The 26,934-nt window shown below is 37.3% G+C and overlaps 1 protein-coding gene across 1 annotated transcript in view; it reads right to left on the bottom strand.

Moving 5' to 3' along the window:
• Positions 1 to 26,359, bottom strand: part of MRPS28 (mitochondrial ribosomal protein S28) — a 97,654-nt gene extending 71,295 nt beyond the window's left edge. Inside the window, exons 1-2 of the mRNA XM_069465512.1 lie at positions 26,110 to 26,359; positions 3,771 to 3,952 (exon numbers count right to left, since the gene is read on the bottom strand). Coding sequence (XP_069321613.1) covers positions 3,771 to 3,952; positions 26,110 to 26,310 — 383 coding nt within the window. The 5' untranslated portion in view covers positions 26,311 to 26,359. The remainder of the gene's footprint in view (positions 1 to 3,770; positions 3,953 to 26,109) is intronic.
• Between the last annotated feature and the right edge of the window lie 575 nt (positions 26,360 to 26,934).

The following is a 26,934-nucleotide window of genomic DNA, read 5'->3' as shown; positions in this document are numbered from 1 at the left end:
ATTTAGTCATATAATCTAAACTTGTAGGAAAAGGGGAAGACCAGAAACAACCAAGCTGGATCTCATTACTTCCTGGATCAGTGTGTCATCCTTCCACCAATGATGAAAACAATAGGCAAACATTTGAATAAAGTTAAGTTCCCACCTACAAATTTTGTTTTGGATACAAATAGAAGTAAAAAGTAACTGAAACAGTAATTATGCTGGCCTGACACTTCTGTACAGTATTTTCAAAACATAAATGACAAAAAGCTATAAAAAACCTAGAGGAGGGTTTTAAAAAGAACTCAGGTATTTCTACATGTGCCAATCAAGAGAGATGATAAATATTCTGTGAAAAGTATAAATCTTCATTTCATGATAGATTAAAAACCAGACTATAAGGAATTTGCTAAAAAATAGTGTATGCAGATTTAGAGGTGGAGTTGCCATCTACACAGCCATAGGGTTTGGATATATGGTATGCAGGTAGGGGAAAAAGGGATCAAACTATTCAGGTTAAATCTTGGCTGAAGTAAACTACTCTCTTGGGTACACTGTTATAAATAACAGCACCAGCCTGTAAGACCAGAGAGGAACAGGGCTTAAACCTTGACTCTTGCTTATCATTAAAAAAAAGGAGGGGAGAAAGGAGGTACTTAGATTGCATTTCAGACCTATAGCACTAGAAGTAGAGGCCAAAGGCCTTTTTTTTTTTTACTACTGTTATCTTCCACTCACCAGACATTTTGTCACCATATTATCCTTTTCTACTTGTGTAATTACCAATATTTTAAAGTGATTTATGTACTTGTTTACTATCAGTCCTCCTTCCTCCATTAGACTATGCATTTCATGAGAGCAGAAAACTAGTCCTTACAACACTGCCTGGCAAACTGAAGAGGTCTAGTGAGTGTGTGTTGAATGAATAAATAAATGAATGAACAAATCAACTGCTGTACCACTTTGGCTCCTCCCTTTTCATGATTCTCATTCATGAATGTATTGATTTTGTGAGTATGGTGGAAGTTTAAGTGGGTATTTGTGAGTATGATGGAAGTCTTAATTGGGTGACAGTAATTGGATAGCGTCCAGCAGGTGGTTCAATAGAAGCAGGAGTTGAGAGATAACTACTACAGATAACTATAAAACAAAGCAGTATAGGCATTTAACAATCTCAAGTACATTAAAAAAAGACTATAATATAGTAACTGCTCCAAAGACTAGAGAATTTATTTGCAAAATTACTATGAGCCACCCCCCTCCCTTCAAAAGACTTTTGTTAAATAGACTGCTTCGCTGGTGGGGAGAATGAATGAAGATGGAGGTTTTAAGCAAAGAATAATTTCCATAATAGAATGTGTGCATACATGGTGTATGTATAGTTTTAAATAAAAAAATTAAGATTTAGTAAATGTTGGAACAGATTCTAGTATTTAACCATTTAAAGCTATACTATACATAAAATAAATTCAAATCACACTATAGCACTCATTAGAGAACTACTTAATCACAAACACTGAAGTTTAAAAATCTGTGAGTAAGGCATGAGAATCAAATTAATAATTCTAGTTTTCTTAGGCATTCTGAAATACTATGCTAGGGAATATGACATGACAAAACTTATGTTTTAAAATTTTAATTAAATGAGAAAAAACAGCACAGATAAAAGAACATCCACAAAAAAAGAAATACTATTAACAAAATTCCATCCTCAAATATAAAAAATATATATATCACTAATATTTGCAATTTATAATAAACTTCACTAAGCAGGTGAACATTTGCTGAGAAATAGCTCAGCAGAGTTGTCTGTAAAATACATCTTTTTATAAAGTTAATACCTGATTCTCTTGGCTGCATGTTAGGTCAACTTGTAAGAACAAGATAGCCATTGCAACTGGTAGCATGATGAAAAGTTTATCAGGTATAAAGAGGGACTAGAGGATTTGTGTAAAATAAAACAGCACTTCATTTTAAAATTACTGTTATATTTTCTATTAATGAAAAAATGATCTGTGATAGCTTCTGCTGAAAGTACCCAAGAGCTTAGGATGTCTCTCTTGAAAGATAATTTATAGACCACATATCTTTGCATTTGCCTCCTTCATAAACACTCCTCAACAGGAATTCTTCAGGGATGTCATTGAGTCACCAGGATTTCAATAATAACAACACAACAAGAATAACAATAACAATAGTAGCACCTGTTTGTTATATGCCAGTTGCTGTTCTAAATCTTTCCATAAAATAACTAATTTAATTCCTCCAATAACCCTTTGTACAATAGATATTGATTACAGTATTAAGATCTGGAATGACAGACACATCCTACTTAGAAATTTTGTTAGGTCTTACTACTTTTAACTAAACTTATATGGTTATTTGATATACCAACTCAAGTTATGCCTGAGCCATTACCTCTCATGCCAGAGAGTTTAAGAAGTCCATTTTCTCTTCCAGGTATCACCTAGCTTATACCACTCACTTGGTTAAGACACTGTTTAGTTTTTGACTATATGAGATAGAAGTGTGTTAGAGCCAGCTAATATCAGCTTGTGAGAGCCCACTGTGCACACATCTTCCTAACTCTGCATTTAGTGACATCATGTTGGTAACTTGAAATTGACTGTAGTGGGAGTATTTCATGCCATAGAAATTGGGAAATCAGGGCGTTTTTTTTTTTTTAATCAGAGAGCTGGCTGTTAAACATTTACTCATACATCACTGATCTGAGGAAATGTGTATTTTGTTAAGTTTGATAGGTCCTATTCAGATTCAGGTAGAATAAGTTTGTGTCTCCAAATTGGGTAAGCCCAGTTATCAACTACCTTTAGACATCCAGAGCTCTCAGGAAAGAGGCAACCCATTCCCACAATTGCTTTCCTAGGTCTAGAGTAGATTCCCTCCCTATTCATTTCTACAATATGACTCATTCTCAAACGTCACAAACTTCCTAGTCACTGTAAGTCATCCTATCTAACACACCATTGATTACTAGAGTCACCATTATTTTATATACTATTAAGAAGAAAAAGCACAGCTAGTTCAATTGGTATACTATCAATTGTAAGATGCATCCTACAAGAAATACTGAAATCTAAAAATTGTGCACATTAAAAACTGATAGAGAAAAAGGTCATTTCTATTTTGTTTACTATTGTTTTCCCAGCTCAGAATCTTAGTTCAATATCTCATTTAATCTTGATAGTCTACTCCCAGATCTCCCACCTTAGTGCTTTCTCCGATGCCTATTTATATTAATAAATATCTCTACCTATGCAGACTACTAACAGAATGGATTCTCTCTATATGATAGAAAAAATAATAATCCTAAAAATAGATGCAAAATAATAAGAAAAGAAAAGATAAAGAATCAGAATTTGGTGGAGTAAGAGAAAGGTGCATGAAGAAGTAGAAAGGGGAGGCTTCTCTGAGAAGCACAAAGAGACTGTGGAACAGAGAAAGGGCAAAAAAGGTTACAGGCAAAATGGCCTGAGTAGCATGTATTATTTCAAAGTCACTTTTAATTTTATGTTATGGAATGGTTCATTATCAGGATGAACATTCAAATCTTCCCAAAAACTATTCTTACTGCTTTGAGAAGACATGAATATGGCCTAATGTGAATGGCGAGTCTTTTTAATGCACTTCAGACTTTTCTTCCAACAGCATTATCAAGAGAAATAAACATATTTTCTGTCTTTTCAAAAACCACCAACATCAAACAATACTGAGGTACCTCAACTTTTAAAAATAGTCTTAAAGCACTTGGAAATGATTTTACTTACTCTCCGTCCACTTCTGGTCTTGTACATACACAGTGAAACTTGCCACCAAAATCTATATAAAGATCATTCTCCACAATATGAAAGATTCGTCCAATGACTAATTTATCCTTGGCAGGTCCCATCTGTGTAAGAGGAGAACGTCTCAGCAACGATGCAAAGGATTCCACATTTTTTGGAGAGTCCTAAATATGAAAAGAGATATTTATATACATATAACTCAGCATAAAGGTATAATAAAGTCTTAAATGGGAAATTTTTTAAAGTCAAATTTTGTACCAATAATTTAAAAATTTATATGGAATTTTGCTTTAAAAATCCAGTTATGCTCCTTAATTTCCTCTACCTCTCTTTTCTTCCTGAAGAGGAGCTAAAGAAAAGTAGCTATCTGGACTTGGTGGGGGATGGCAGGGATGTGGTGGTCCAGAGTGGGGTTTCAAGAGCCCAAGCCAGGTAAAGAGAGTAGGAGAATGTGTATACAAAGCCTCCCAGAATGGGGTTGGGAGTGGGAGGTGGAAGATGTCAGAGTCTGAGCACATGAGGAGGGCATCTAAGCAAGTGATCAACTTTATTCTCAATTCTGACCGTCTGCAAAAAATGCTTTCTATTAATAATTAAGGTTTAGTGAGAGTGACTATTTTTAATACAAATTTAAATATATACTAACATAAAAATGATTAAGGGCCATTCATCACAGTTAATTATCAGTCTAAACATGAGTTCCTGTTATTTTTAAACAACTTGAATTTGTTATAATTTTCTCCTTTTTCCTAAAGTAAAATTTCAAAGGAAAAATAGCTTCTTTAATTGTTTTGTGCTACTTACTCCCTAGGAGTCTTTTTACATATTGGATTCACTTGAGGCATGACTGAACATATAGTCTGATTACTCCTTTTTTTTCTCTTACAAAAATTTTTTACAAACACATGATTTTTCAGAAATCCATGAACATAGATTTATGCCTTCTATTCATCTTTAAATCTGTGTATGGTGAGGTATGTGTGCACTTTGGTGCAACATAAGGGAAGTACTAAGTTTCTATTTGTGAGGGCTAATCACAGAAGAATATTAACATTTTGACCTACCTATATCCTGTATTTGGAAATTCAAGGGAGAATTTTTATTAAGAGTTCAAAAGTGTATTTACTTTTAAAACTACAAAACTATATTTATGACTTAATTTTAATGCATGTACTACTCCAAGGATCACAAACTCAAATGCCAGGGCAGGTGGGGGCTTTATAAACAGAATGTGCCCAAGTCTAAAAGGTGTAGCCACTACTCAGTTCCAGCTGCAGTTGCAATTCAAGTCCAGTTGTTGTCACGTTTTAATTTTCCAAGAAAAACCAGAAATCCATATATTAAATGTAAAATTTCCAATTTTTAAATGCTCATATGCTTAAAAAAAAAAAATTTCCATCTTACAAAACTGGCAAAACACATTCCCGTGTTGAATTTGGCCCATGAACCACAAGTTTATGACCTCTGCCTCAGGGAAAAAAAAGTCAAGACATTTGGCTGATGTCGACTCCCTCAGGTGCTGGAGGGAGGGTATGGTGATGCATTTATTTAGTGGATTGAAACACATTGGGAAAAATCCTTAACACAGAAGGGTCAATCTCAACCAAAGACAAGTCAATAGATTTAGGTACCAACTAGAACTGAAAGGATAGCCAGGAATGCATGCCATGAGTCATAATGCTATTTTATTACTCCACAAAGTATAACATTAAAGGTCCTTAAAGGATCACCTTGAAAAAATAGTTCTTTCTTGCAGAGAGCCAAGGATAAAATATGCCCTACAAACTCAATACAGACACAGCTATGACTTGCCCTCCAGAGGTAGTGCAAAGAGAGTAATACTGAGTAAGCCATCCCTGACAAGAGCAGCAACTATGATCCTCTGCTGGGAGCCACTATACCAGCCACAGCAGCTGCCGCTAGAGTAGCTGAGAATAGCACTGCTTAAGGAAAGAGCAGACAGATTATCAACTTGGGTGTCTCATCCTGCTTGTAACCAGGTTGGGTCCTGCCTACTTTTCCCTATGACCTGTTTTCTCATTACTCCACTTCTGTGGTTGATATCTACCAGGCTTCCTCTTTTTTCTCTTATCCTTTTTTTTTTGGAGCGGGGGACAGGCTTCCAATTGAAGCCATAAGCTAATTAAAACAGCCTTAAATGCCAGGAAGATTCAGTAGTTGATTCAGTAGTTAAACATTTATTGGATATAACTCAGCCATCACTAGGGCCTGTTCCTAAAATAGTACTATGATTTCCTTTACAATTGTGAAGAAAGGTTTGGGGTTAAGATTAGGATGATAGTAAGTAGTATTTCCCCCTTGGTTTTAGAAAATTATTTAGTGTTCCCAAATGTTTAAAAGGATTCTCTTGAGATTTTTAGTAAGTCTGTTGTGAAATATTTATTACATTATACACTTTATAAAATTATAAATAATTATTTTTTAAAGGCAACTTTAAAATCTAGTGGAAATAGAATGCTTGCTTTCTCTCCCATTATTTTTGCCTTTATTTTGTTACATTTTGCAAGGGAAGTCAGTATGTTTTCAGTGAGTGAAATGACTTTATTAAAAATATAAGACTCCTAGATTAACACCTGAATTTGCTTTTAAATTGTATGCTCATTATTGCATTTGATGTTTGATACTGCAGTATTGATTTCTGGAACTGCTTCAAATAATCAAAGTCTTCCTTCAAAAATCATAGTCTAGAACCATCTCTGAATTCCTAGGGCATAAGCCAAGATGCACTCATTCACTTGTCAAGGAACTTCTAAAAATAATAAATGTAGCAACTCCCCCAATACATGTTGACTACAGGGAGTCCTGTTTTTAAAGTGTCTAAACCAACACTGTTAGCTCCTCTCATGCTGATGCAGACTACAGAAATTGTAAGCACACTGTCACCGCTGGGTGTGTATCATGGAGCTCCGTGTCTAACCCTGGAAAATGTTACAATAAAGCTTATTCATAGAGTTGTCATAGGTAAATCAAGTAACTTGGAGTTGACTGCTTCCTTTAAGAGCTGGTCATAGAGCTCAGATTTCCTGTTATTCTGCTGTACTATTTTCTCCCTTTGAAGCCTGAAAGTTCAACAGGACTGTCTACGTAGCAGATATATGGAACAGTACCGCTTTCATTCATTCATCAAACATATGTTGAGTGTTGACTGCTTATCATGTACCTGGTTCTGTTCTGGGCCTTGATATGAAAATATGTGAAATGGTAAGGGAATACAGAGTTAAACCAACATGACAACAGAGATTAGAGTTCAAAAAGTTGCTGAAAACAACTGCTACCCACACTTAGGTCTTGTACCGCAGGCTAAATAGGTTAGACATCTTATAAGCAGTAGGGAGTCAAAAGAAGTTTCTAATCAATGAGGTGACAGTACTTGTTCTTTGTTTCAACAAAACAAAACACAATGCTTTGGTAGCACTATGCAAGATGGACCAAAGGGAGAAAAAAAAAAGAAAAGAGAGTCAACCGTTGAGAGTCTCTTCCAATTAGCTAGGATAGAGGTAATAAATGGCTTACACTAGATATCTGCACTCCCCTGTTCACTGCAGCACTATTTACAATAGCCAAGATATGGAAACACAGGTGTCCATCAATGGACAAATGAACATAGAAACTGTCATAAATATATATATTATACATGTATATGTAAAAATAATAGACTATCACTCAGCCTTTTAAAAGGAAGTGATCTTGACATTTGCCACAACATGGATGGACTTAGAGGACATCATGCTAAGTGAAGTAAGCCAGACACAGAAAGAAAAATATTGCATGATCTTACTTACAAGTGGAATCTTAGGGAAAAAAAGATACATAGAGACAGAGAATAAAACCGAGGTTAACCAAAGTTGGGGTTAGGGAGAGGAAATGGGGAACTATAAGTCAAAGGATACAAAGTAGCAAATGTGTAGAATGAACAAGTCAAAAGATCCAATGTATAAAATAAGGACTATAGTTAATAATAGTGTTTTGCATTCAGGATTTTTGCTAAATGAGTAGATTATAGCTGCTCTTGCCACAGGAGGGAAAATAAGTAACTTGTGTAAAATGATGGCTATGTTAACCTGTTCCACTATAGTAACTATTTATATATATATCTTTTTTTTTTTTTTTTTTTTTTTTTGAGACAGAATCTCACTTTGTTGCCCAGGCTAGAGTGAGTGCCGTGGCGTCAGCTTAGCTCACAGCAACCTCAAACTCCTGGGCTCAAGCAATCCTCCTGCCTCAGCCTCCCGAGTAGCTGGGACTACAGGCATGCGCCACTATGCCCGGCTAATTTTTTCTAATATAGATTTTTTTTTTTTTTTTTTTTTTTAGTTGTCCATATAATGTCTTTCTATTTTTAGTAGAGACGGGGTCTCGCTCTTGCTCAGGCTGGTCTCAAACTCCTGACCTCAAGCGATCCACCCGCCTCGGCCTCCCAGAGTGCTAGGATTACAGGCGTGAGCCACCGCGCCCGGCCTATATATATATCTTACAACACCATGTTGTATGTCTTAAATATACACAATAAAATTTATTTTTTTTAAAAAAGGGCATACACTGAAGCATTGGTCATTGGAATACAGAAGAAGGCTACAACATTTACCAAATAGTACAGCAAAGCCATGATACCCAAGTGGCTGCAGAAAGTGAGGCAAAGGGGGAGGCATGGATGAAAGGGAAGAGTAAGCAGAGGTAAGAGAGTAAGCTTAGTTGTGCAGGTATTAGGGTTTATAATATAAACCTATGTAAAATTTCAAAGAATGTTGGCTATCTGGCAAATATTTAAAAATAACAGTGTGCATATTTATATACAAACGTAGATTTATATACGTTTATAGTAATATTATATAGAGATACAAATCCCTCAAAAGAAAAGCACCAAATGCTATCTGTAATAATGTCAATATAGAACTATTTTCTTCTTCATACTATTTATTATAGAAAATCTAGAATACAAAGAATATGTATTACTTTAAAATTTTTAATATACCTTAAGCATATATATGTATATATAAAAATAACTTTTGTGCATATGAAAAAATTTAATATATAGCTTGGAATAAGGGGCTACTGGTGCTAAAATAAACATGAGACATCGACTAGTCCAGCTACTTCATTTTACACAAGTACCATATATGTTATTCAAAGCTACATGGTATGCTGAACAGTGGTTCTTAAATAAAAGTTGCTGCAAAAGATGGAAAATAGATAAAAAAAAATCATAACAAACTTAAAGGAAACAGTACAGCAGAATGACAGAAATACTTAGGACACCTGAGTTCTATGACCAGCTCAGCCAACAATAGCTAAAACATCTTGAATAAGTCATTTAACTTCTTTGGATCTGTTTTCTCAATTGTAAATGAAAGGATTAGATACCTATAAATTTTCTTCCAACTCTAAATTAGTAGGAATTCTTAAATATTCTAAAATAGAAAAAGGATTTTATAAAGTATTACACATTAAAAATGTGTAACCCTCATCCTACCCAGCTTCATCTTTTAATTTAAACAGTAACAACAAAAATAATGAAATGGTATATATACTTTACTTCATATTAAAAAACCTTCAACATGCATCTTCTCTGACAAGTAATTTTAAAATGACTCACTTCTATTAACTGTGCTATAATAACTTTTGTATCTTCAATAACCAACAAATGTTATGCTCATAACAATGTTCTTTTATTAAAATAAATGGATTAGTGGTTTAAGATGGCAAAGTACATTTATCTCTCTCCCTCTTGAAATCCCATTAAATGATGGCAAATGAATGAAAAAAATATAAAAATTATAAACCCTCAATATTGAGGAGGACAGGATGGAAACCAAAAGCATACAAATACACTTCCTAGCGGACAGAAAGCATGTAGAAGAGTGGTAATTAACAAAGCAGAGTGAAGGAAACTGCAGGAAGGAGAAAGCGATGAAAAAAAAGCTAGTTTATCCTGAAGAATTCCATAAAGGTGCGGGGCTCAGTTATGCCAGGAATAATAGAAGGCTAGATGAGAAGACGAGCTGAAAACAAGGGGAATAATTAAAAAGAACAGAGGCAGGGCAGTCAATCTTCTGTGAAGTCCAAAATACCTCAAGTGCATGATACCTAGTATTAAGGCATTTATTGCCCTGATAAAAATATATATGATTTTTTTCCTCTTCTCTAAAAGAAGGGAATGAATTGTCTAGAGAACTAAGTTTGCAATAGCTTGTTATGCAGCAATAGATGACTCATAGAAGCAGTAAAGAATCAAAATGGGCCGGGCACGGTGGCTGCCTGTAATCCTAGCACTCTGGGAGGCCGAAGAGGGTGGATGATTTGAGCTCAGGAGTTTGAGACCAGCCTGAGCAAAAGCGAGACCCCGTCCCTACTAAAAAAATAGAAAGAAATTATATAGAAAACTGAAAATATATATAGAAAAAATTAGCCAGGCATGGTGGTGCATGCCTGTATTCCCAGCTACCCAGGAGGCTGAGGTAGGAGGATCGCTTGAGCCCAGGAGTTTGAGGTTGCTGTGAGCTAGGCTGATGCCATGGCACTTTAGCCCGGGCAACAGAGTGAGACTCTGTCTCAAAAAAAAAATAATAATAAAATAAATAAATAAAAAAAAAAACAATCAAAATGACAGCTGTGCAGCAAGCACATAAACAATTAGTGCCGACTAGAATAGAAGGGGAGGCTCCTACAGGAAGACTCTGAAGTCTGGCCACATAATTCAGATCTTGGCTTTACCACTTCCCAGCTCTGGGGCTAAGCACTTAATACCCTGTGTTTCTGTTTACTCATTTTATAAAGTGGAGTTAATACTAATACCTATCTTACAGAGTTGGTGTGAGGAATAAATTCATGACCATACCTAAAACACTCAAACAGTGCCTGAAGGTAAGCACCCCCAAAAGTTAGCTTTTAAAAAAAAATTAATCAATTTCTTACAGACCCAGTCACCATCAAGTTTTATAGACACCATCACCATTAGTTTTATAGACTAATCTAGTACTTTTCAACCAGGACTATTTTACCCCCCAGGAGACATCTGGCAATGTCTGGAGATGTATTTGATTGGCATGACTAGGGATGCTACTGGAATCTATTGTATAGAGGCCAGGGATGCTGCTAAATATTCTACAATACACACAACAGCTCCCTCATCAAAGAATTATGTGGTCCAAAATGTCACCAGTGCCAAGGTTAAAAATCCCCGGACTAACAGGACCCAGCAGCATGTGGTAGGCTAGGTGTCAGAGCAATGCAAGTTACGTTAAGGGAGCTCTAGGATGGCAGAAAAGGCAAATCATTAAGGGAGTGAAATTCTAGGATGTTAGAATGGCTGTCAAGTGGTTCTGGACCGAGTACGAAGGAAAGTAGACCTGGAGAAAAGTTGACAGACTGTTAGAGAAAAGTATGAAGACGAGACAGGCACTGTGGGCGCACCTGTAGTACCAGCTACTTGGGAGGATGAGGCGGAAGGATCACTTGAGCCTAGGAGTTCAAATCCAGGCTGGGCAACATAGTAAGACCCTGTCTCTAAAAAATAAAATTTAAAAAAGAAATTGGAGAACATGATGAGGGTAAAACTGTGGTCCAAGAAACAGTTTGAGAATTTGAAGATAAGATAGTTCTAAGGGATAATGATGTTTTACAGCTGATGGGGAAAGCTTAAAAAAAATAAGTAATAATGATGTACAAATTATGGTATACCTGCAAGTGAAAGAAAATGGAAATGAAGGTCTTAGAATATGATACTGAAAAACTGTGTGGTGACTTCTGGTTTCAGCATGTAAGAAGATAGAAGTTGCCATGTCTTCTCAACAAGTAAAAAGCTGAACAAACTGAAAAATCAACAACTCTTCTTAGATCTATCTGAGAGATAGGAAGGTCACAGGGCAAACTGCTGCCCCTAAATTTGGAGAGACAAGGCAGAGAACTGCTGGTTGAAGCAGAAACCCCCAAGCACAAGCCTCTCTGGGAACCAGTGACGAGGTAGGGAATCCTACTTATAGGATGGAACTATAACTGCTGAATTGCTGGAGGCTTAGTGTGGACATGTCTGAAAGTTAAAAACTCCAGGGCGATCTAGTCATTGAGGGCTCCTACATTTTTATGAGTTTTATCTCCAGGAGCTCAACCTGGTTCTCACAATGAATACAGGGGAAAAATCCCCATGCACTTCAGGCAAGGAGAGGGGAAACGGAACCATCTGAAATACACCAGACTCGGACAAGGTCTGTTCTCAGGAAAGCCTAACCTGCTGGGGTTTTATCAGAGCCTAGTGACCTGGGGGAAGGGAAAACCCAACTCTAGCTGGCTCTACCATCCTGTCCCATCAAAAGGGAGGAAACAACTGAAAAGTTCACTGTCCTGAGGCTCACTAAAAGCCTGAGACCTGCTCAGAGGACTATAGAAATACCTTTCCTCCCCCAACACCTTATCACCATATTACTAAAGGCCCATTTACAGCAATTCCTTTTACCCAGCAAATCATGTCCAGCTATGAAGAGAAAATTACAAGACATACTAAAAGGCAAAAAATAGTCTGAAGAGTCAGTAAACATCAGAACCAGACTTAAATCTGGCAGGGTATTGGAATTATCAAACCAGGAATCTAATACAATGATTAAGATGCTAGGGGCTCTGGTAAATAAAGTAGACAAGATGCAAGAACAGATGGGCAATGTGAGCAGAAAGATAGAAACTGTAGGTAAGAATCAAAAAGAAATGCTAGAGATCAAAAACACTGTAACAGAAATGAACAATGCCTTTGATGGGCTTACTGGTAGACTGAACACAGCAGAGGAAAGAATCTCTGACTTTGAGGATATCTCAACAGCAACTGCCAAAACTAAAAAGCAAAGAGAAAAAAAACTTAAAAAAAAAAAATCCAAGAAGTTTGAGACAACTACAAAAGGTAAAAGCTGCACATGAGAATTCCAGAAGGAAAAGAGAGAGAGAAAGGAGAATATTTGAAACAATAATAACTAAGAATTCCCCCAAATTAATATCAGACACCAAACCACAAATCCAGGAAGCTCAGAGAACACCAAGCAGGATAAATGCCCAAAACACTCCACATAGGCATACAGTATCATTCTCAAACCATAGGAAATCAAAGATAAAGAAAAATATCCTAAAAGACGCTGTAGGCGGGGACATCTTATCTATAGAGGAGCAAAGATAAGAATTACATCCAACTTCTCCTCAGAAACCACATAAGCAAGCAGACAGTGAAATAGCTAAAGTGTTAAGTGAAAAAAAAAAAAAAAAAAGCCAACCTAGAATTCTGTGCCCTGAGAAATTATCTTTCAAAAGTGAAGGCAGGCTGGCTGTGATGGCTCACACCGATAATCCTAGCACTCTGGGAGGCTGAGGCTGGTGGATGGCTTGAGTTCAGTCAGGAGTTCGAGACCAGCCTGAGAGAGTGAAACCCCATCTCTACTAAAAATAGAAAAATTAGCATGGCCGGGCGCGGTGGCTCACGCCTGTAATCCTAGCACTCTGGGAGGCCGAGGTGGGCGGATCGTTTGAGCTCAGGAGTTCGAGACCAGCCTGAGCAAGAGCGAGACCCCATCTCTACTAAAAATAGAAAGAAATTATATGGACAGCTAAAATATATATATAGAAAAAATTAGCCGGGCATGGTGGTGCATGCCTGTAGTCCCAGCTACTCGGGAGGCTGAGACAGGAGGATCGCTTGAGCCCAGGAGTTTGAGGTTGCTGTGAGCTAGGCTGACGCCACGGCACTCACTCTAGCCTGGGCAACAGAGTGAGACTCTGTCTCAAAAAAAAAAAAAAAAAAAAAAAGAAAAATTAGCTAGGCATGGTAGGGTGCACCTGTAGTCCCAGCTACTCGGGAAGCTGAGGCAGAAGCATCACTTAAGCCCAGGAGTTTGAGGTTGCAGTGAGCTACGATGACACCACTAAACTCTACCTGGGATGATAGAGTGAGGCTCTGTCTCAAAAAAAAAAGTGAAAGAGAAATAAAGATTTTCTTGGACAAACAAAAATTGAGGGAATATGTTGCCAGTAGACCTGTCTTGCAAGAAATGTTTAAAGAAATTCTTTAGAGAGAAGAAAAGTATAAAGGTCAGAACTCAGATCAACATAAAAGAACATCAGAGAAAGAATAAGTGAAAGTAAAATAAAAACTTTTATCCTTCTTATTCTTAACTGATATAGCAGGTAACAGTTTGTCCATGATAAACAATTTGTTAGTGATAAAGGGAAGATTTAACAATCCTTAATGTGTATGTGCCTAACAACATTCAAAATATACGAGGCAAAAACTGATAAAACTGCAAGGAGAAATAGATAAATCCATTATTACAGCTGGAGACTTTAACACCCCTCTATCAGAACTGGACAGATCTAGCAAGCAAAAAATGAGTAAGGATATACTTGAACTCAACAACACCATAAACCAACTGGATATAATGAACATCTATAGACTAATTCACCCAAAAACAGAACACATATTCTTCTCAAGCTCACATGAAACATTCACCAAAATAGACCACATTCTGGATGATAAAACATACCTTAACAAATGTAAAGGAATAGAAATCATGCAATGTCTGCTTTCAGATCACAATGGAATTAAATCAGAAATCAGTAAGAGAAAGATAGCTCAAAAATCCCAAAATATTTGGAAAGTAAACAATACACTTCTAAATCACAGGAGGGTCAAAGAAGAAATCTCAAGAGAAACTTAAAAATACTCTGAACTAAATGAAAATGGGAACATAACATCAAAATTTGTGGGATACAGTGAAAGCAGTGCTTAGAGGGAAATTTACAGCATCGAATGCATATACTGGAAAAGAAGAAAGCTCTAAAATCAATCACCTAAGCTTCCACCTTGGGAAACTAGGAAAAAAAGAGTAAATTAAATCCAAAGTAAGTAGAAGAAAAAAAAAAATAATAAAAATTAGGGCAGAAAGCAATGAAGTTAAAAATAGGAAATCCATACAGAAAAATCAACAAAACCAAAAGCTGGTTCTGTGAAAAGATCAATAAAATTGATAACCCTTTAGCCAGGCTAAGAAAAAAAAAAAAGAGAGAAGACACAAACTACTAATATCAAAAATGAAAGAGAGGACAGACATCACTGCAGATCCCATGGACACCAGAAAGATAATAAAGAAATATTACAAACAACTCCATACCAATAAATATGATAACTCAGATTAAATGGACCAATTTCTTGAAAGACATAATCTGCTAAAACTCACACAAGAAGAAATAGACAACCCGCATAAGCCTATATCTATTAAAGAAATTGAATTAATAATTTATTTACTTCTAAAACAGAAAGCACCAGGTCCACATGGGTTCACTGGTGAATTCTACCAAAACTTTATGGAAGAAATTATACCAATTCCCTATAATCTCTTTCAGAAAATAGAAGCATAGAAAATACTTCCTAATTCATTCTATAAGGCCAGCATTACCCTAATACCAAAACCACACAAAGACATTACAAGAAAAGAACACTATAGACCAATATCTCTCATAAACACAGATACAAAATTCCTCAACAAAAATATTAGCAAATCAAATCCAGCAACATATAAAAAGAATTATACCACAACCAAGTGGGATTGATGCCAGGTTCAGCATTTAAAAATCAGCTAATGGGGGCTGGGTGCGGTGGCTCATCCTAGCACTCTGGGGGGCCAAGGCTGGAGGATTGCTTCAGCTCAGGAGTTAGAGACTAGCATGAGCAAGAGCAAGACCCTGTCTCTACTAAAAATAGAAAAATTAGCAGGTCATGGTGGCAGGCACCTATAGTCCCTGAAACTTGGGAGGCTGAGGCAGGAGCATCACTTAAACCCAGGAGTTTGAGGCTGCAGTGCACTATGATGATACCACTGCACTCTTCCCGGGGCAACAGAATGAGACTCTGTCTTAAAAAAAAAAAAAATTAACGTAATCCACCACATCAGTCAATTAAAGACGAAAAATCACATGTCCATATCCATAGTTGCAGAAAAAGCACCCTATTCATGATAACTCTCAGTAAACTAGGAATAGAGGGGAACTTCCTCAACTGGATAAAGAATATCTACAAAAAACCTACACCTAATATCATACTTAATGGTGAGAAACTTGAAGCTTTTCTACTAAGCTCAGGAACAAGGCAAGGATGTCCCCTCTCCTCACTGCTTTTCAACATTGTCCTGGAAGTCCTAGCCAACACAATAAAACAAAAAAATAAAAATAAAAGGTATACAGATTGGGAAGGAAGAAATAAAAACTCTTTTTTTCACAGACAGCATGATGATCTATGTAGAAAATCCAAAAGAATCAACAGGAAAACTTCTGGAACTAATAAGTAATTACAGCAAGGTTGTAGGATGTAAGGTCAATATACAAAAGACTACGTGGCCAAATTATTGACAGAAGTCATGAATGTAAATGCTGAAGTCAATGAAAAGGGTAAGTGTGAAGAGGAAAAGAGAAAAGCTGTGAGCCAGATGCTGAAGAAAAAATGGAAAGAATTGAGAAGATTTCTATCAAGGAGCCTTTTAAAAGTATTTCCAATAGAATAGTAGTCTGAAATGGTACAGAGAAACAAGAACCAAGATGACTCCTTTTCTTTTCTTAGTCTTGAGACCCATCACAACCTATACTAGGGGAGGCCAAAAGGGAAGCAGTATTATCAAGAGAAATCAAGAAAGCAAGCAAGAAATACTTGTAGAGAAGGTTAAAGGTGAGACTTTATAAAAAAGACATAGGAGACATGGGGCCAAGGAATACAAATCTACACAGCAGGCCTGAAGGAAAGAGGGTCAGGTTGTATGAAAGAGTGCTAATCTCCATAGGAGGAGGTAACCTATAGGACAAATGAAGAGAACACTGGAATTTCTATTTTTTTATTTCACCTTTAAAATGTTTTTGTTTTAAAATGTATACAAAAATAGCATTATAGTACATATATATTTTTAAAGTAAATATTAGAACATGTGCTTAAAAATTTCTTAATGAAAGGGCATGATCAAAAAAATTTAGAAATCTCTGTCATAGAGGTGTAGGCTAATAGGAGAATAATTATGCTAGGGAAAAATACAGTTAAAAAGAAGACTGGATAATCAGTGCCTTTCCCCCACCCTACTCCTCATATGTGAGCCAAATGCTGGAGGGGAGAGTGGGAGACAGACACAACCTAGGACCAAGGGATACCTTTAAGGTTTCTAATAAGACAGAAGTTGTCTAACTAAAGGCTAAGGTACGCAGGTAGACGTGGAACTTTACTTTCAGCTATTCTAGCTTTCTTGGTATTCCACACAGCACTGCTTCTAACCAAAAACATCATTTTACAGGAAAATAACATGGGGTAATGGGCTCATGCTTTTGGTCTTACCAATGCTGGGCTCAACAGACTAGTGAAATGATCCTTTTTTTTTTTTTAAAACTAACGTTCTATTCTGAAATCATTGTAGAGTCACATGCAATTGTAAGAAGTAAAACAGAGATCCTCAGCACCCTTACCTAGTCCCGCCAAGGGTAACACCTTATAAGAGTATAATATATAATATAATATCACAACTAGGAAATGGATATTGATACAATCTACTGATCTTACTCATATTTCACCAGTTTTACATGTGCTCACTTGTATATTTAATTCAATGCAATTTTATCATATGTATAGGTTCTTGTATTTGCCACCACAGTCAAGATACAAAATAGTTTCATCACCACAAGGATCCTCCCTGTTGTCCTTTTATAACTCCCTACCTCCCTTCTACCTCTCTCTCATCCCTAACTCTTTAGAAAATACTGATCTGTTCTCCATCTCTACAATTTTATCATTTCAAGAATGTCATACAAATGAAATCACATAATATGTAACCCTTTGGGACTGGCTATTTTTTTCATTCAGCATAATTCCCTTGAGAGTCATTCAAGTTGTTGCATCTATCAATTAATTGCTCATTACTTTTTATCGCTAAGTAGTATTCCCTGGTAAAGATGTGCCACAGCTTGTTTAATCATTCACCAGCTGAAGGACATCTGGGTTGTTTTCAGTTTTTGGCTATTACAGTTGAAGTTGCTATGAACATCTGTGTACAGGTTTTGATTTGAATGTAAGTTTTCATTTCTGTAGGATAAATAATCTACTCTCTGCCCCAGTGACACCCTGCTCCCAGTGTGCACTTATCTCTCTTGGAAAAACCCAAACATCTCAACTTTTTAGCCCTGGCTGGAGGTCAGGCAACTTGCTGAGCTGCCAATTCCTGGATTGAGTCCACTACCGATTGCCTGGCAGTTGCCAACAGCAGAGTCCCTAAAGCTTTAAAAAGGGAGGCAAAACCCAAACTGAATACGACTGTTTAATTTTATTCCCAAATCCCCACAAACCAGACTTGACTCAAATATGTTTAGTTTCCCTTATTTCCTCTGCTATTTAATGACAATAGATAAAAACAAACTTAAGTGCCATAATCATGTTATAAAAATGAATGCAATCAAAAGAGAAAAATTTGACATATAGTAACCTTTTTTAAAAAAAAACCCAAAACCTAAATATTAAAAAATGCAAGTGAGATTTCTGAGCAAAAATGAAAGTTAAGAAAGATCTACAAACAGTGAAAGCTAATGCTGACTTGGGAAACCATAACAGTCTGATTAGGTATGATCAGATCATATGACCATCCACAAAACAAAATATATACAGAATATATGTATCTCTTCTTTTAAGAAATGTATAGTACTGCTTATAAGCATATGATAAGCATTGACAAAAACCTACTTTCTCCAGAGAATTCTATTTACTTCAATTTATTCTTTCATTGTTTTTATATTAACTGGGCATTTCCTCAAAATAAGCTTTGAAAATGTGAGACCCCACTGTGAAACTAAACATTTCAGAAGATTTTTATTACTGACTCAGAGATAGCTCTCCTAGAATTCTGGAAGGTAACAATAGGCTGGCATCATGGTTAAAACCAGAAACATTTTTCAACATTTCTTTACATATAAAATAGTTTTTAAAACACTAATATAATTTTTAAAGTTGTAACACTGGTAAGAAAACAAAGGGTTAAGTAAAACTATATAATTTTGCTACTACAGTATATGAATTTAGTGGACTCAAAACTTAAACTAAAAGGGAATTTTCCTCTTATATGAAAATAAATAAAAGTCTATATTTTTTATTTGTTCAGTATTCTGAAAGGACTAAACATCTGATTTTAAATAAGCTTCTTCTGAAATATTCTAGTATTTTGAAATAAAGTATCACTAAGAAATATTCATGAAAAAGTGAAAACTAACATTTTAAAAAATATTTGCATGCAATCTAAGCTAATTTCTAAAATAAGGTGAAATCAGTATTCTAAATAAATAAGCTCCAATAGTAAAATGTTCTACTGCGTGACTCTCAAAACTCTCTGAAAACCATTTTTTCAACATGATGAAAAGTGATATGCCCCCCTCTACTGTTAAGAAATAGTAGTATTCATGAAGCAGAAAAACCAATTCTTTGCTCAACTACTGCCACCTTGTGACTATGAGATGGGTTATATGCTATGGCACAGCTGCCAATCAGTTTAACAGATTTCCACAAATCTATATTGTCTAACTGACATAAGAGGGATTAAGGTTTCAAAATATTTTTGAAAAAGGAGAGAAAAAGGTATCTGACTTAAAATATATCATTAGCAAACATTTACCAAGTCTTCTATACATAAATATGTGCGCGTTAGTTACAAAAATAAATAGGACTTGGTCCCTACCCTAAAAAAAAAAGAACTAGGTGAAGAGATCGTCATAAACCATTATTAAATTTAATGAACTACTACTTTTAAAAGAGAAGTAAATAAGTGAGCATGGAATAAGAATGGAACCTACAACCTCCACATAGAACAATGGCATTACAGGTCATTTAGATTTGAGTTCCCTTTAACTAGCAACCTCAGTGAAATATCAGGATAAAGATTTCAAGATTCACTGCCCTTGATTAAATTCCTGGCTACAGGTGAAAGTTCTTCATAAGGGAAATTTACCGGGGAGGGCTCCTACTGAACATCATTTATTTCTGGGGTCCACATATATAAGTCTGTACTTTAAGGGACCGTAAGAATTAAATCAATGGATAAAACTTGAACTTTCTTCACCATATATACATATTTTTAAATCCAATAATAGGCAATCTGAGATGTTATTTTTCATTTATAATTATTCAACCATCAAACTAAATTTTATTCCAACTTATATCAACAAATGTATATTCAATCCCTACTTGTGTGTAAAGCATCGGATGTACAAGGGATGAAAAAGAGTCGAATAAAAAATGACCCCTCATCTCCTGGAACTACAGCTAGAACACAGGATAAAGTAGGTTCACAAATGACTTTAATATAACTTAGACGTGCAGGTATACCACAAAGGTAGTATAAAACAAAGCCTCAGGACATCCAAAAAGAATTTCACCTAGTTGGTGAGATCAGAAAGGCCTAATAGAAGAGGTGATTTTTACAATGGAATTTGCAGGCAAGGAAGCTAATTCCAGGGTAAAGAGTAAAGAAATAATGATTTGTTTAGGGAACAGCCAGCTTTATCTTCAAAAATATTTTTAAGCAGAAGCCATTTTACAAATGTAATCTTACATAGAATCCCAATATATACATCGTAAATGTATTTTGTTACTGTAAGTGTAATTTATGAGTTCAAATTAATAGCATTCCTTTATTATGAAGTAACAAAATATGAACAAAGTTATGATAAAAATCAAAAACTGAGGGATAATAACCCCAATTTCCAATCTTTTTTTTTTTTTTTTGAGACAGGGTCTCACTCCATCACCCTGAGTGCAGTGGCATCATCATAGCTCACTGCAGCCTCAAACTCCTGGGCTCAAGCGATCCTCCTCCCTCAGCCTCCTGAGTAGCTGGGACTACAGGCGCCCACCACCATGCCCGGCTAATTTTTCTATTTTTAGTAGAGATGGGGTCTCCCTCTTGCTCAGGCTAGTCTCTAACTACTGAGTTCAAACGATCCTCCAGCCTTGGCTGCCTAAAGTGCAAGGATTACCGGTATGAGCCACCAGGCCTGGCCACCAGTTTCTAAATTGTGTATCTTGTTTTGGTTGACCAGTATCAAGAAAATCTACCTATTATGCCCCTTCTATTGATTAAGGGAGTGAAAAAACAGGCATTGTACTAAGTGGGAGTTTAGCATAAACAGGCTATATCTATCAAAATTCAAATTGTATATATACTTTTACCCAACACAGATCCTACAAATATACTCCCATTAAGTATGTAAAAAACATAAATGTTCACTGTAACATTGTCTGTGGTAGGCAAAAAAACAGGAACAACCTAAAAAGCTCATTAATGAAGGTCTTTCTGGTTACATAAATTATGCAACATCCACATCATGGAATAACAACCAAATATTTTTATAAAGAGGTATACATAATGATAAAGTAAAATACTCAAAGTCATATATGCTAAAGTGAAAACAGCAATTTTCAGCAGCAGCCACTAAAATATACTAAGTGCTTATTAAATATCAGGCACTTATGTTAAGTGTTTAAACAATGATTCATTTAATTTCATAATCCCATGACATATGGTTTCCTTTCATAAAAAAGGAAAAGGAGATACAAAGATATTAAGTAAATTTTTCAAGGAAGCAGCTAGTAAATTGTAGGAGAACCAAGACTGAAACCAAGATTATCTGAATCTAGAGTTTACACTCTTAAATAGTAATATAATTCAAAATAGTACTCATAGTATGAACCAATTTGTATGTTTTTAAGTATATATGTACATATATAAATATTTAGCTTATATTTATATGTATGTATACATAAAACTCTGGAGATATGCTAAAAAAAAACACTCTCCAGCCTTCAGAAAGTGAGAAAAAGGGAAAGGGAGCTTTTACATTTCACATAATAACCTTCAGTATTATTTAAATTTTCTTTCTAAAGTAAACATGTTACTTTTATAATCTATAAACAATTAGCTTAAGCCAGGCGTGGTGGCTCAGGCCTGTAATCCTAGCACTCAGGGAGGATCGCTTGAGGTCAGGAGTTCGAGACCAGCCTCACCAAGAGCAAGACCCCGTCTCTACTAAAAATAGAAAGAAATTAGCCAGGCAACTAAAATAAGAAAGCCAGGCATGGTGGTCCACACCTGTAGTCCCAACTACCCAGGAGGCTGCGGCAGGAGGATCGCTTGAGCCCAGGAGTTTGAGGTTGCTGTGAGTTGGCGTGAGCTAGGCTGACGCCACGGCACTCTAGCCCAAGCAAGAGGAAGACTCTGTCCCCCCCCCCCCACAAAAAAGAAAGAAACAAACAAAACAAAACAAAAAAACCAAGTAGTTTAATTTTTTTTCAAAAATCCTAATCACACAAATAGTATTTATTCATCTTATAATCTCAGTATATTCTTCAATTAAATAGATTCAGAAACTTACAAGAGTGAAGAGTTTTTTTACAAGTTGAATCCCCATTAACACCTAACAATTGCTCATATTCCTCATCATAAATATGTTAGGAAAGCACAAAAAACTTCCAATAAACACTAAAATTAAAACTAATGTGGTAGTTTCAGTTTTCTTATTACTCTTACACTTATTTTTACTCAAGTATTACTCTGGAGAGGCACATCCCTCTGACATACTCGAGCTTGTTCTATTCTCACTTGTATAACTGTGAGCAGTCACACATAGATCACAATTCAAAGACAGACCAGGTGTAACTGAAGTTAAAATATACACTATGTGTACTACTCATTCATTCACACATTTTGGCAAATATTTACTGAGTGCCCACTATCAATCAAGCACTGTGCTAGGAGCTGGGAACTTAACAGAATAAGAGAGACAAGGTCTCTGCCTTCCTGAAATGTACAATCCACTGAGGGGGAAAGTCAGAAAAAACTTTATTCTGATGTGTCACATGTTACTCTCACACTATAAATTAACACACTAGTAATTACAAATGTTCTTAAATTTGGGATTAAACAGAATGACCTGTGCAAGGTTTTTGTTTGTTTAGTTTTGGATTCTTTGACGTGAAAACTTTGATTTTATCTTTTCTTTGAATGGCACAACTCGACCTCTAGTTGAAGCACATACCTACTTACATTTTTAAATAATATCTTATATGCATTGTTTCAAAAAAAGAAACTTTAAGGCAGGGCACAATGGCTTATGCCTGTAATCTCAACACTTTGGGAGGCTGAGGTGGGAGAATCGATTGAGCCCAGGAGTTCAGGGGTTACAGTGAGCTATGATCCCACCACTGCACTCCAGCATGGGTGATAGAGCAAGACCTTGTCTCTTAAAAAAAAAAAAAAACGAGAGAGAGAGAGAGAAATTTTTATAATTGTTTTAGGTTCACAGCAAAATTGAGAGGACAGTACAGAGATATCCTATACACCCCCTGCATGCACACATTCATAGTCTCCTCCATTATCAACATCCACCACTAGTGTGGTACACCTATTACAACTAATAAACTTATACAGCTTGATAAATTAGAGTTTATCACTGGGCTGGAGGCAGTGGCTCACACCTGTAATCGCAGCACCTTGGGAGACTGAGGCAGGAGGATCACTTGAGCCCAGGTGTTCCAGGCTGCAGTGAACTATGACTGTACCTCTGCACTCTAGCCTTGACAACAGAGCAAGACCCTGCCTCTAAAAATAAAATAAAGCTTATTACTAATTATTTAAGAAAATAGTGGGAGTTCATTCAAAGGACTGTACAGTTCTGGAAACACCTTCATGAAACTATTCCTCAGAAAGCAGAAGGCTAGAGGAAAAATCGCTGGCTGGGGCCACATAAAAGCTAAAATGTACTGAGTAAAAGCTTACTCTGCACCAGTCACTGTATGGAGAGCACTTTAAATGTATTATTTCATGTAAACTTCCCAGTAACTACAGTTAGAGTATTATCTCCACTTTGAATAAGAGAGCAAACTCAGATAGGCTAAATAAGTTGCCCAAAGTCACTCAGCTAGAAAGATGGATCCTGGCAGCCTGGAACTGAGCCTAAGCTTTTAACCTCTGTGCCAGGTAGGGTCCTGAATGATGGCAGGCCTCTGATGCCATGACAGAGAGATGTACTATTGCATATTTAATCTTGCAGGCAGTATGAATAAAGGTTTACAGGATTCTCAAGGAAAGAAAAAAAATCGCCTCATAAAGTCTGAGGTGTCCAATTGTAGACAGATAACTTGGTTGGCAGTGTGTGCGATGACCCGGACCAGGGAGCAACTGGAATCAGTGGTTATCAACTAGGAAATGGTAAAGGGGTCCATCTAACCCTACATGCTTCAAAGCAAATTTGTTGAAGGGACACTATAACCGAGCCTCCTGATACTTTCCTTCTCAGGGAATTTCCATTGGTTTAATTTCCATTAAACCAAGATGTCAAAAAAATGTGAACAAGAAACCGGTGAACCCACACCATAAATGAAACATATTTACTTCCATCTAGTAGAGTAACATTTTCCCAACTGTGCTAGGTGGAGAACAACTGCCCAGGCAGACTTCAGTTAGAGCTAGACTGAACAAATCTAACGGATGTGCTGGGGCTGACAGGAAACACCCCAGTCTCCTCCTAAAAAACTGAACAGCCCAATTAGAACTGTCTTAGGAAAGAAAAGAAAAGGAATACTGGTTACTCTTAAACTCCTTGGTTGTTTCCTTCATTAAACAAACATTTATTACTGATTACCACGTGAAGCTGCAAAGTATGAGAGATATCTTTGAGTTTCACTTACTATACATGTGATGCTACAATTTTCACTCTTGCCACAATTAGTTCAGTAATTAAGAATTATTTTCTGGGGGGTTCTGCAAGTGCTTGGAATATGGTGTGCACAAGAGTGGAGTGAGAGTGAGAAATGTTAGAAGGTGAAAAAGGGGGAAATTCCTTCCCTATACAAATATCTGGAGGAGCACTGAACTATATCTACATGTTTCCTACCTTATTGCTCTTAAGCCTCAAAGCACTATGTCATGGATGAATCTAAAACCTATGCCCTTAGGTGGCTTCAGATCAGTTATAGCTATTCTGTTGAGATTTTATGATCTCTCCTAGTATGGTAGACAGAATAATGCCCCCTAATGATGTCCACATCCTAATCTCTAGAATTTGTAAATACAAATTCCCCTTCCATAGCAGAGGGGAATTAAACTGCATGTGGAATTAAGGTTGCTACTCAGCTGACCTTAAAATAGGGAGATTATCCTGGATTATCTGGGAAGGCCCAATGTAATCACAAGGAACCTCAAAAGAAGAGGGAGGCAGAGGAGAAGTCACAGGCCTCCACAAGCTGAAACAGGCAAGGAAACACGTTGTCCCAAGAACCCATAAAAAGAAACACAACTCTGTCAACACCTTGATTTTAGCCCCATGTCTCACCACATCAGACTCCTCGCAACCCTAAAAAAAAAATAAATAAATTTCCTTGTTGTTTTAAGCTACTAAATCTGTGGTAATTTGTTACAACAGAAAATAGAAAACGAATACGCTAGACTTCTTCTAATCCTCGAGTTTTAGGAAAATTCTGATACTAATTACTACTAAAATGACCCTATAATACAGGACATTGTCAGTCTTAACTGTTTGGTACTGCTCCACAAGGAGATAAACACAAAAAATGAGTTTATTTTTATATAATTCAATTTCCTGTCTTCTGAATCTAGTATTAAAAAGTACTCAGGTTTGTAGTCTAGTTTATTTCATCCTCTTCATTTATCTATAATTTTATGGTATTTCACAAAAGCATTGGCTGAGGCAGATGGAAACTTTATTTTTTAAAAAAGAGATCATTTACAGAAAAGGAAAGTGAAACGCTGACACGTTAAACCATTTGCCCAAGTTCAGACAGTAATTCTCTCATTCACCTAGCTATTGAATTAATGTGTATTAAGAGGCTTATGCGACAGACACCACGCACCATGGTGGAGTGACGGTGTACAACACGATCGAGCAGAGCTCTGCCGCTCCCAGGTGAGTCCAATCGCCTCCGAATCCCAGGAGTCGCCCTAGACCAGCTCAATGGCAGCGGTCTCCATTGGTATCCCTCCCACCAGCACTCGCCCCAGGAAGAGGCGCGCGAAGGAGTGTGGACAGAGCCGGTCCAGCACGTGAGTAGCGCATAAAAGTACAACCAATGGAAGAAAAACACCAACCACACGCTCTGATCCTAGTGGCCAGCCGCTGGGCCACAACACGCCCCAAATCCGCGACCCTCCCGGGAATCCCGCAAACGCTCCTTGCGCGGGACTCCGCCTCGACTCCCGACCCCGCCCACCGCGTCACTAGCGTAGCTCCTGGGACGCCTCAGCCGCCTCACCTCTGCCTTCCGCTGTAGCTCCGAGTGCCGCTCCAACGCACTCGCGAAGCCGCCTGGGCGGGTCTTAGGCTCCTTAGAATCGGAGCTCTCGCTCTCAGAGCCACTCTCAGTGCCTGCACTCCGAAAGGGCCTGGAGAAGAGAAACACTCGCAGAAAATGGCTTTCGGCAGCCACAGCACGGGTCCGACACAGGGCCGCCATGACAGCTCCACAACCTCTGACCTTTGGCCTTCCCTCCGCAAGCGCGCGGGTTACGGGGCGGAGCGACAGCAGGCCCGCCCACCTGCCGCCGCGCACTAATGGCAGACTGGCTTGGTCCGTGTGATACGGCGGGGCAGAGAAAGCACCGCACGGCGGAGGAGACTTAAGCTGAAATTGGTGGGTTAAATCGCTGGTGGCAGGAGGGCCGCTAAACTTTGCGTGGGAAGCGCTTTTAACTTGCAGGAATTTCGCTCCCCCAGCCCTGGGCACCCGTTGGTCTGTTGCAGCTTCTGGTTATGTGACGCTTGCTGCTTCTCGCCTGGGTATCTCCCCTAGGTGACCGCCTGGCTCGCTCTCTCAGGCTCCTCGGGTCTTTACTCAAATACGAGGTTCTCCTTGCTCACCTATTTAGAATTGGAAGCTCCCGTCCCCCCGTACACACTCTGTGCAGCTCCTGTGTTTTTCTCTATACCACTTAGCACTTCCTAATTTGCCATATACTTTACTTGAAATACTCTTCCAACTTTGTAAACTTTGTGAAAACAGGAACTTTGCTCTTGGATCCCTGGCACCGGGCACATGGTAGGGCTCGAGAAATATTTGTGAAACCTTGGATCCAAGTTT

The sequence above is a fragment of the Eulemur rufifrons genome, chromosome 3, assembly GCF_041146395.1.
Source record: "Eulemur rufifrons isolate Redbay chromosome 3, OSU_ERuf_1, whole genome shotgun sequence".
Classification (NCBI taxonomy): domain Eukaryota; kingdom Metazoa; phylum Chordata; class Mammalia; order Primates; family Lemuridae; genus Eulemur; species Eulemur rufifrons.
Note: the sequence above shows the minus strand (reverse complement) of the source record. Positions and strands in the feature narration are given on the sequence as shown.